Source organism: Mangifera indica, chromosome 20, assembly GCF_011075055.1.
Source record: "Mangifera indica cultivar Alphonso chromosome 20, CATAS_Mindica_2.1, whole genome shotgun sequence".
NCBI classification, from domain to species: domain Eukaryota; kingdom Viridiplantae; phylum Streptophyta; class Magnoliopsida; order Sapindales; family Anacardiaceae; genus Mangifera; species Mangifera indica.
Window position 1 is genome coordinate 1643766 of NC_058156.1, and position 12821 is coordinate 1656586.

The window sequence follows — 12821 nt, forward strand, 5'->3', positions numbered from 1 at the left end:
AGTATAAAGCAAATAACACATAAAACAAAGATTGTATTGATTACTAGCACACATAGAACACTTAATTATATGAATAACATTATGTGTATTTATTTTAGATATATAATTATGTATACACTTATATATATCATCATATGATTGTGTGTTATTTTTTTAATTTAAAATTATTCAATTATATAATGACATATATAAATATATATATATTTATATATCTAAAATAAATATACATAATTTTATGTTTATTAATTAGGCTTAAACTTAATTATCTACGCCTTGGCAACGCCTTAACGGTAAGTGGGTTTTTCATTTCACACGAAAGCCTTAGCTCCTCTGAAAGATCCACCGGGTTATCATCCGATTCGACCCACTTAAATTCATGCAATAAACTTCCTACCCAGAAGGTGGCCGTAGCCAAACCCAACGCTTTTCCCGGACATGTTCTACGACCCGATCCGAATGGCGCCAGCCTGAGGTCAGAACCCATAACTGAAAACTCCACGTCACCACACAGAAACCTCTCTGGCATAAATTTCAGTGGGTCCACCCACACTTGTGGGTCCCTCGTGATTGCCCACATGTTAACCATTGCCGTGGTCCCCGCGGGCACGTGATAGCGATCTACTGTTATGTCAGTGATTGCCAAACGGGCCCACGACAAAAGTGGGCCGGGTGGGTGTAGCCTTAGAACCTCCTTCACTACTGCTGGCAGGTATGTCATTGATTGAATATCAGATTCAATTAACGGCCGTGATCTTCCCGCAACTTTATCAAGTTCATCTTGTACCTTTGCCTGAATATCAGGGTGTAGCACCATCCTCGCGAGTGTCCACTCAATCAAAACCGCCACCGTGTCAGTTCCTCTAAATATCATCTCCTGGTTAAGAAAGTCATTAATATTACTAAAAGGAAACAAAATATGGACAATCGAAAATAAGAAAGGGGTGTTTTAAATTCATTATTTAAGTGATATATTACTATATAATTTAATGTTATTTATTTTTAATTTAAAAATTTTTAATTATATAATTTATCTTTAAATAGTAGTTAAGTGATAATAAAAAGATTTTAATATATAAAAAAATATAAATATAAATTCTTTATAATATTTTAAAAATAATTTTTTAATTTTTAATTTATTTAATTTAATAATTATAAAATTAATCAATAAATTTAAAATTTTGTTTATTTGATAGTTTGGTTTTGAGAAAAAAAAGGGGCAACTCGAGTGAGATTTCTCGCTAAAGAGCTTACCCAGAGGACAGCAACCATATCATGGTCTGATAACCTGTCGGCTCCACAAAGAGAGAGTAAAACATCGACGAAATCATTTTTCTTTTGGTGGGTTTGGTTTTTGTGTTCTTGGATAATCCGGGTCACAAACCGGTTCACTTTCGGGACTAGTTTTGAGCATCTGTATCGGATTTTTTGGAGGTCAAAATCTGCAAGCCATGGAAGGTGATCAGACCAATTGAGCTTCCCTAAAAGCTCGTACCCTTCTTCAACCAATTGCCTTATTTCATCAGCTTCACTATTATCAGCACAACGCAGCTGGTATTTACGACCAAAAACTGAACTCATCATGTTGTTCAGCGACGCCCGCTTGAGTATATCACGCACGCGGAACTTTCCGCTGCTGCATGCAATGATCATCGCCATTTCGGAGGCGATATCAAACCGCTGTGACTCAGTAGAACTAATCTGTCTGGGGCAAAAGAGATGAGTCGCAGCGATTCTTCTTAACGTTCGCCAGTAAACTCCATAAGGAGCAAACCCGATTGCCCGGTTAAACATTAAACTATAGGCAGACTCTTTAATCGGACGGTCAGCGAAAGCCGAGCTGTTAAGGATCTCTTTAGCAACGTCTGGATTGCACGTAACAATACAACGAGTGTAACCGAGGCTAAAAGCCATCAGCCGTTTTGCTCCAAAATATTCCGCCACTGCAAATAGCTTCTGGTGTGGCAGGTTGTTCATCAGCATGATGCTCCCTACAATCGGGAAGCCTCGAGGTCCGGGGATTGTCATAGCTTTGATTCCTCTTTTGACCCAGTATCTTCCCCAAGCAGGGCCTCCTGAGTAAGCCCAGTGGCAAACAGCCATGGCTATACAAAGAAAAACAAAAAAGCAAAAAACGTTTTGAGAGGATGAGAAAGTTTTGCATTTGGAAGCAAGAGCGAAAACCCAAAAACAATCCCAATCCACCTTTGTATCCATTGAAGCAAAAAGAACAGTGAAAAGATAAAGAATTTTTTTAAGTGTTTAGTGTAGTAGAGAAGAAGAGCGTTCTTTTTCCTTTTTTGGGTTGATCTATGAAGTGGGAGTTTTGGTATATATAGAGGGGAAATTGAAATTTTTACCACTATTTTATTCCGTGTATACAAAAATATCACATATTCAAAAGTTTAAATATATATACCACAACAGTAACCAACTTCTCTAAAATACTCTTTTTTAATCTTTCATACAGATATTCTCTCTCTTTTTCCCTGTAACTTTTTTCTCTCTTCTTTCAAAGTGATAAAAGAATCACTCTTTCTTTTTCTTTGTCTTCAAAAACAAAAGAAGAAAGAAAAATACTGAATTCTTCAGATTAAGAATTATTCAAAGTAAGAATAACAAAAAAAAAAAAGAGTAACCCAAAAAAACTCAACTACATCCACTTTATATCTTGAAAGAAATGACAATTAAAGAAGATCATTTAATAGGATTTAACTGAAAAAAAAATTAATATTTGAGGATTTAAACTGAAAAAAAAAATTGTATTTCACTGAAAAAAACATAAAAAAAGTTTGACGTTAACTGAAAAACAAAGATTGATGTTAACGCCAACCCTTGCGTAATTATATAAAGGCTAGCGGCAGACGCCAACCTTTGATATATTTTATATTTTATATATATATATATATATAACAAAATATATTATAATATATATAATATATTATATTATATATAATATATAATATATTATAATATAATATGTTTTATATTTTATGTATTATATATTAACGCTAACCCTTATATAATATTATATATTATATAACTATATAATTTTGTAGAAGCCCATCTTTTTATGTTGTATTATATATTACATAGTTAATGCCAAAGGTTAGCTTATAATTAAGCAAGGGTTGGCTTGACGTTAACGCCAACCCTTGTTTTTCAGTTAACGTCAAAATTTTTTTACGTTTTTTTCTCCAGTGAAATACAAATTTTTCTTTTTAGTTTAAATCCTCAAATGCTAATTTTTTTTTAGTTAAATTCTATTAAATGATCTTCTTTGATTGTTATTTCTTTCAAGATATAAAGTGGAAGTGGTTGAGTTTTTTTGAGTTGTTTTTTTTTGTTATACTTTGAAGAATTTAATATTTTCCTTCTTTCTTTTGTTTTTGAATATAAAAAAGAAGAGAGAGTGATTTCTTTATCACTTTGAAAAAAATAGAGTTTGAATAATATTTCTTTGTTACTTTCTCTCTCAACTAAAAAAAGAATCCTGCAGCATAAAAAAAAAATTCAGTGTTATGATTTTGTTTCAATTAAAAAAAAACTTTAATTTTTTCTTTTATTTAACTGAAAAAAATAAACTAAAAATTAAAAAATAAATTAAAAAGGGTTAGTAAGGATTGGCAGACGCGAACCCTTCAATTAAAAAAATAAAAAAGAAGGGTTGGCGTCTGCCAACCCTTCAATTAAAAAATAAAAGGAAGGGTTGGCGTGTTAACCCCTTTAAAATACGCCAACCTTTAAATTTTTTCTAACTTTTTATTTTCATTGTTAACTCTTTATTTTTACGCCAAACAGCCAAAATCAATTTTTTGATAATTTTTTTATTTATAAAATTATTACACTAATAATTCTCTACAAGTTAATTTATTCCTCACAAGATTCTTTTATAATAAAAATTATTCTCTCATGCTTTTATAAATTTTTCTCTGTAAGATTCTATAATTCACTTTTGTTTTGATTCTTCAGATATATATATATATATATATATATATATATATATATATATATATTAATGTATTCTTTACATATTCAACATCAAATACACATAAATATAAATTTTGTTTTAAATATTGATACTAAATATTTATATATTTTCTCTCTCTACAGTGTATTAAAAATAAGTAATACTAAAAACTTAGTTTTAGTTTCTCAAGGTTGAAGATAAGGACAATTTAGGTATATTATCCTATAAAGTGGTAAAAACGTTTAGAGTGTAAAAAGTATGATATAAATGTATATGTGAGCCCAAATAAGGGTAAAAATTTCAATTTCCCTTTATAGAGTGTTGATGAGGACTGTGGACGTGGATTGAGGGCATTTTCTGTAAGGGGATTATAGAAAGGAGCGGCTAAACCTATGGGCGGACACTCAACCAATTTGTGTAAGATGACATGTTTGAATTAATAATAAATTTATACATATGATTTCTATACATAATATTATATAATATTAATAATATATTATTTTATAATTAAATATTAAATTATCTTTAATTTTTAACTACCTAATTATATAATAATATATAATTATTTATATATAAAATATTACTCTAAAATAATATTTTAAGAGTTTTGGGTCTCAGAAAATCCTAACAAGTTGTACAACATAGGTATATACATTGATTGTTGGCCCCATGTTCATTTCCCACCTGAACTATAATGAAAAGACGATTTTCATTTTTCAAATTTGAAAAAAAAAACTAATTTATTGTAGATCTTTTAATGATTGAAGAGTATTTATGTAATTTTATTAATTATTATAATTCAGAGATGAAATTTTTTTCAATTTTTTTAAACTTATGAGGGGGCAAATGGGTATTTTCTCTGACTTATTTTAGAAATTATTATATTTATTTTATATATATTAAAAATATATTTATACTTTTAATGGTTTTACTATAACAATTGCAACTCTAACTTTTTGTATTATATAAATTTGTTGAGAGTGTAATTATAATTTTTGAAATTATAGATAAACAATTTTTTTATAATAAAGAATTTTATCTAAATCAGATTATTTTTTCAAAGTAGAATAAACCACATTGAGTAAATCAAATTCTAGGTCTAATAATCAATCAAAAGAAACATATTAAAATTTAAATTCTAAAACACCCTCGAAATTTTTTAAAATTTTTGCAAGCCCCTAAAAATCTCTTTATCACCTCTAAAATTTAAAAAAAAATATTATACATCTCAAACATTCGATTACATGTCTTATAAACTTTTGGGCTATAATATTATTTAGGTAAAGAGATTTTTTTTATTGCCTTTTTCAATATTTAAAAAAAAAAATTTACCTTTTTTTCAACAAATTAAATAGATAAATATGAAATTGGTTTTTTCAAATTTAAAAAATAAAGATCTATCAATCATTTTATTAAACATTGGGTGACAATGGAGGCTGCTAGTGAAGCATCCACGCGTCTACTTGCAGCTTCCGTCAGTAATGATTGTCCAAATCATGTGATGTGCCCTTTATGCCGAGGACAAAATCGTCATATTATAAACATTATATATATTTACTTGGAATCGTCATTTGGAATTATATATATTTACTTCTATTTAGTATTATTGTATTTTTTTATTTCTACTTATTTTATAATTAATTTATTAATATAGAATTGAAAGTGCACGCGCCCAAGTCAGAGTGGGAATAGCGAAGCAACTTGTGTGACAATGGAAGCTGCTAGTGAAGCATCCACGCGTCTACTTGCAGCCTCCGTCAGTAATGATTGTCTAAATCATGTGATGTGCACTTTATGCCGAGGACAAAATCGTCATATTAAAAACATAGTTCAACACGGAAGAGTGGGGTCCATAGTGCGTCAGACGTTTTCCAAAATTGAGTCTAATTATTGGGAGATTATAAAATATTAAAAAAAGGGAAAAAAAAATCGTTTTTATTTGCAAATCGAAACATAAGACGGACAAAATCTAGGGTTTCGAGAGGGACTTCGTTTCCAATTATGGTCATGAGATTCCTTTGTATAATTTATCAGAGTAATTTATACTAATTTATGATGATACATTAAAATATGTATATTAATTTATGTATTTATATATATATATATATATATATATATATATATATATAAAATATTACTTGTATCAAAATGATAAGTTGCAATTCTTAAAATTGAAAAATAAAATTTTCAAATATTATTATCAAAATTATTTAATTTCTAGAATAAATAAATTGAAAAGATAAAAATACTTCTCATAACTTTTAAAATTTATTAAATATCAATAACATTTTATCTCTAAACTTTATTAAATATATTTTTTCCTCTATTTTATTAAAAAAAAAAAAAAGCCAAAGGACTTATTCCCATCCAAAGATTCAAAAAAAGCTTTCCCACTTCTGAATCTGGCCGAATTGTGGTTGATTCAACCATCGATGGCCTTAACCTTTTCATCTTCCTTCGGTGAGGGTCGTTGGCGGCAGGTGAAGGGTATGGGTTGTTAAGGGTATCTGCTGGCTCCGGTCATCAAAAAAAAGAGAAAAAACTGTAGACCCTAGTAGGGACAAATGTAACATTTTAAACTTTTAGATAAGAAGAAATTATTAGTTTTTAAAGTTTGAGAAAAGGAAACAAAAATTCTTAAAATTAACATATTTGATTAACTTTAATAGTTTATAAGTGGGTAAAAAGTTTTTCAAAATTAAATTGTGAAAACTTAAGAAAACAACAATCCTTGGGTGAGAATAAATCTTTTGGCAAAGAAATTAAAATTTAAAATCTAAACCAACCAAGCATAACGAAATATAACAAGAATCACTTAAAATATTATAATTCTAATTAAAATCATATTACAATAATACAGTAATATAATTAGACCCATAGAGGTGTGATTTCAACTATTTTTACACCAGAATGATGCAAATCTAATTGAAATCGTGTCAATATAGTATAATTTCAAGGAAATATCAATTTTTTTTTTTTACTTTTAATAGTGAGAACTTATCATTTTAAGGTAATTTTAGTTAGGGCTGGATTCGAGTCGAGCCGAGCTCGGCTCGATTTATTTATGGGCGGCTCAAGCTTAACTCGGCTCGGCTCGAGTTCGGCTCATTTTCGACTCGTTTTTCATATCAAAATGACATCATTTTTAATATATATGGATCAAAACAACGTCGTTTTGTATAAAAAATTTTAAAAAAAATCTACCGAGTCAACCCGAGCCAGCTCAAGCTCGGCTCGAGCTCGATCGAGCAGAGCAAAGCCCGACTCATTTCGGTCTTGAACAGAGCTCGAGCTGGCTCGGCTGGAATCCATCCCTAATTTTAGCGGACAATAATTATTCTCACTTTTTTATAATTATTTTTTCACTTTCACCTTATATTATTTTGACACTAGTGGAATCAACTGTCAAGCAGTTTCATAAATAATAATAATAACATTTTATGTATAAAATTAAACATTAATAAATACAAATAAGTTGATATGTCATCACATTATTTAATATTTTTAAATTAAAAATAAAATAAAAAATAAAATATCTCATCAATAGTTTATTTTTTATTTATATCTATTAATACCTACTATTTATTGATATAATATTTTACAATAAAATAATAACCTATGTGGTTGAGGCCATTGGCTTTGTCACTTGTTTCTTGTGGGATGCCATTGGCATCCATCCATTTTCGTATCATTAATTAATTAAGATTTTGGTTAGGAGTATGTATAATTTGATTTAAACTGTAAAACTGAACTGAACCGCTTATAAATTATAGTTTGGTTTTGTTTGATTTAATTTGAAAGTTTTTCAAACCATTTTTTTTACTTTGTGTTACAATTTGGGTGGTTTTCAAATCAAACCAAACTGTAAACCATATTTTTTTAATACATATATATAACTATATTTAACAAATTTTTTCAATAAGTAATTAGGTCTATAACTTTTTTTTTTTGCTATCTATTTTGTCATATTATTTACATGTATATTTTATATATATATTTCGTATTTTTATTTTACTTATTTACATTATATTTTAGGAATCTATAATTCAATTAATTTTTATTAAATAATATGTATTTAGAAGTGAATGATTTTAATTGATTCAAACCGTAATTTTAATTAGAACAAATTATGTTTTTTCAGTTTGAAAATTTTTTAAACTATTTTTTAGTTTGATTTTAAAAAAAAAAAAAACTTTCAAACTGTATCAAACTAGACTTTAGACACCCATAATTTTGGCTAATCAAAACCACCGTGCAAGGTTCTTCATCATCATCTTCTTCTGCATTTAATCTGAAAGATGAGGATTACAGTGAAGTAGATAAAGGTTTCAACAGCTTTTGCACTACAAGAAAAGAAAATAAGGCAAGCCAACGCTGGGAATCAGATTTGTGATGGCATCATTCAAAAGAGTCGTGGATTTCAGATTCCAGTGCAATCAAATAACCTTAGAATACTAGATATGCTTTTGTGGAGGTGCCATTATGAATCTATAAAGCAAATCTGAGATTAGCAGCCACAAACTCATTATCCTATTATAAATATCAGTGCCTCTATAGAATCATATACCTTTTTTTTTTTCTTTTTTATAATGCTAGGCTGCCATTCATATGAATTGAACGGATAAATCTGAAATATAATAATCAAACTTATAATTACTTAATTAAATAAGTCAAAGTTTCATAAGTATGAAAGAAACTTAAACTCAAATCTTTTCTCTGAAAATTCTTATGTTTCACTAATTTTGTAACCCTAAGAGTCAAATACTTTTGCTATTACACAACATCATCTCTTAGAAAATTTTCTCATGTGAACTAACATTAATTATAATTATAATTTAATATAATTAGGTTATTGAATAATCTAATAACAGTTTACAAATGAAATTAAGTAATCAATAAGGATTAGTAAGCTTGATATATTTAAAAAATTATTATCTAAGTAGATAATATTAATATGAATCTTAAGGTTTATTGAACATTTAATGGACAGTTCATTAATCAACTATAGATTGGCTAAATCTTCTCTCCAAAACCATACAATTTACACATTTAAAACTATTATTTAAGAAGGTTTCAGGAGTGAAAGACAAATCACTCCAGTACAGGTTATTTTGATAGAGTTACGAATTCAAAATGCATGATTTTTTACGTATTTTTATAATACTAAAATTTTTAATTCAATATTTTATAATTTATATATAGATCATGTGGATTGGGATTAAATATTATTATTTAAGAAGGTTTAAGGAATAGAAGATCAATTACTTTGATCTATGCAATCTTGATTGTTTTATAAATTTAAAATATATGATATTTAGGATATTCTTATATTCGTAAATTTTTCAATTCAATATTTTATAATATATGCACAATTCCTATGAATTATGAGTGAATGCTATTTCTTTGGTCATGTTAAATCTTACTATATGAACATGAACTTGTTTAGGATTGCTTCCTATTTCCTTCCCAACAGCGGTCCTGATATTATTTTTTACTTGTTATTTGGCGACTCAAATATTAATATCAATCAATATTCCAATTTAAAGAGTGGAGCATATTGGCCATTATTTGATTCCATTCCATTACTTTGACTCATCAACTCATTCTTCAAATCATATGAATGAATATTAATTAATTAATTACTCTCTTTTGACAAGCATTTTAGACTTGCCCAATTGGTGCAAATGGAAGTTTTCTAGATCCAATATTGAGTACAAACTTACATATAAATAATAATATATTATCATATAATTAAATGATTTTCAATTAGAGATAAAATATCAATTAATCATATGATGATACATAGTACTATACTTGTCGTTTTTATTCAAAGGTAAGTCGAAAGTGCATTGATTTTGTAGTATTGCTACAAAATCTTAGTAGTATGGCTAAATAAAGTAGTGGTGGGAAGAATGTTTAACTTTTCAATCTTAGCAGTATGGCTAAATTCAGAGACAATGTGGCCATCTTAGCATCTATTCTCTTAAGGACAATTAGATAGTTGCGACTGACACTACACTATTTTGCTATCTTGCCAGACTTATGGTTAAATCTCAATTGGGACATTGATTATTGTTGGTGTTAAAATACTCCTAAGTACAAATAAGTATATTGAATTGTTATTGAATTGTTATGAAATTCAATGCAAGAATAAGAAAATACATATAAAAGAAAATAAAAAGTTAATTGTGATAATTAAAATGAGTACATATAGTATTGTTCTATTTAATATTAGAAAGATTGTAGGAATCATTATAGATATGAACTTTTTTATCTTATTTGTAGCTTCTAAAGAAGATCGTATTTTATCTAAAGCCGCTTGTTGAGATGTGGGTTGGTGTAATGCTTGTTTGCTACCCACTTATCATTGGTGAATTTGATCGAGAAGAAATTTTGACTATATAACAATAATATACATAGTTGATTCATGATATAGTTTCATATCAACTTTACAAGAGAAGCACTAATGAATGGAATCTTAGCCATACAATTAATTAATCTTAGGCTTTAATTATTCTCCTTTTCATTGAGCGAGATGCGAGAGAACAAGACTAGTTCAATGATTTAAATATGTTCAACTTGAAAAGCTCTAGGGTTTTTGCTTACAATGTGCACATATCTCACCATCGTTTTCTTTATATATTAATTCACTACATTAAATAAATCGTCGTTGTTGACAGACAACTTTCTTTAATTGTGTATGATTTGTTCACTAAAAATTAAGGCAAAGTTGCTTCTCCATTAAATGAAGAATATTCCTCAACAACTCAAGTCTTGGTCATTAAGAAATATTTATTTATTTCTTATACAAGTTATATGTATATAGTTTTTATATATAATTTAGATACATAGATGATAAATTATCATGTGATTGAATATTACTTTATTGTTAATTCAAAATTATTCAGTCATATGATGACACATAATTTATATACAAAAATTATATACAAAAAATATATATACAAAATTTTATTGTTCTTATATTTAACCTATATTAATAGCAATGCATACAGTATATTATCGACGTTTTGGGTAAGATTGTTAGAAACTATTTTATTGTAATTAAATAATATAATAAAATTATTAGGTTTAAACACTTTCATTTATATTATTTTCGTTTTGGTTTGTGACGTGTAGAGACCAAATCTATTATATTTTATTATTTATGATGTGTTAATATAAAATATAGTATAGATTAAAGTAATTAGTCTAAACCCTAATTTTTATTTGTATAATTACCCATATCTCATCACTAAGTAATATTGTGTGAAAGATGATTAAGTATATTTCTTTACATAGTTATGGATTTAGGTACGTTTAGATATATATATATAGTTTTTTATTTCATTAAGATGACGATGAGCTGAATTTAGATGTATCTCACCGTTACTCTTGATTAGCCTTTGTGAATTTCATTCATGCAGCCAACTGAATGTGACAAATCAAAGGATTCGATGGTATTTAAATCATCATTAGTTTACAAACAAGGTTCTTGGGAATTCCACAGTTTAATTCCTCTGCCAATGGAAAGTACCGCTGCTGGTATTTCTCAATGTAATCAATGAAATTCAATTCAGTTTATAGGTTGGAAGACCTATTTCCACCAAAGGTTTAGCCCATCAACAAAAATGGTACTCACAACTTTTCGAAAATTTTAATACTTATTTATCATTTAATTTCTATTAAAGTTTTTTATTAATAATATCATTTTATTAATAATATTATAAAAAATATTATTTTATTTTATTTTTTCCTAGGTTCCCCTCCCTTCATCCTTAAAGTTTTTTCCTTCCATTTTTTATCACCATCTTTGTGTCTGACAACTGTCTCTTCTCACTTTAAATCTTCACGAGCCATCTCTCTTTATCAACACATGAAGACAAAGACAAATAATTCATGAAGAAAAGTCCTCTTTGTTTCTTCATCGAGGAAGAGAGACAAACCGTTCTCATCTCTCTCCGTTGACAAAGAGAGAGTCGTCGGAGATGAAAATAGTAGCTAGAAAAGGGATAAAAAAACTTAGAGATACGGAAAAAGTCATTTTTTAAAATTAGAAAAGTTGAGGTTGAAGTAAAATTATTAATTTTTAAAACCCGAGAGAAATGAGGGATGAGATGAAATTATATTTTTTTAATATTATTAATAAAATAACATTTTTATCCTTACAACTAACAAAGAACTTTAATAAAAATTTGATGACAAATGGGTATTTAAATTTTTGAAAAGTTGTGGGTATCAGTTTAACAATGACTTAAGTCTTTCGGTCTACTTAATAAATTACCTTGTTTATTATTGTTTATGGACATTCATCAGGGTCACAATTAGCTGGGAAAGCATTAGCTTTATGTCTTTTTTCGGGGACTTCTAATATATATACTCCAGGCCTGTTCTTATCTTCTCTTTCGATTCCCTGAACCAGAAACGTGGGAAATAGAATTACATTAGAGGCTGGTGTGTGCTGTTTTGATTTTTTATTTCTTCTTTACCCTGGAAGAAGCTAGATATAGCATATCTCTGAAGCTACTTTAAGATCTTCTAAAACCTTAAAGCTACAAAGAGAAGGATGGATTTATTAGAAAACTAAGTACACGCTAATAGTGGGTAATGATTTTGACATCTTGAAGTGCCATTCGACGAGAGAAAAGAGATGAAGTTAAAAACAAGGCCAAAAGACTTATTCCTCCAAACTCCTCCACGTAAAGTTTTGAAAACTTAAATACTCATATTTTCATTAAAATTCTTTATTAAGATTAAAAAAAAAATCGTCATTTAACAAAAAAATATTTAACTTGTTAAATGATAATTTTACCCTTAATCCTAACAAAAAATTTTAATTGAAAGATAGATATTTAGA

General features: G+C 28.0%; 1 protein-coding gene across 1 annotated transcript; it reads right to left on the reverse strand.

Annotated features, from left to right (window-relative positions):
• Positions 1-226: 226 nt before the first annotated feature.
• LOC123204792 (cytochrome P450 78A9-like) lies at positions 227-2288 on the reverse strand. The gene is made up of 2 exons (XM_044621589.1): positions 1252-2288; positions 227-874 (listed from the first exon to the last, which is right to left on the reverse strand). The coding sequence occupies exons 1-2, from the start codon at positions 2212-2214 to the stop codon at positions 263-265; spliced, it is 1575 nt and encodes a 524-aa protein (XP_044477524.1). The 5' UTR covers positions 2215-2288; the 3' UTR covers positions 227-262.
• Between the last annotated feature and the right edge of the window lie 10533 nt (positions 2289-12821).

What these genes read in the sequence shown, in the direction of transcription:
- LOC123204792 (XM_044621589.1), bottom strand. Translation starts at nt 2,214, where the DNA reads ATGGATACAAAGGTGGATTGGGATTGTTTTTGGGTTTTCGCTCTTGCT. An exon ending in ATATGGTTGCTGTCCTCTGG is followed by an intron (nt 875 to 1,251) that starts GTAAGCTCTTTA and finishes TTTCTTAACCAG; the next exon opens with GAGATGATATTTAGAGGAAC.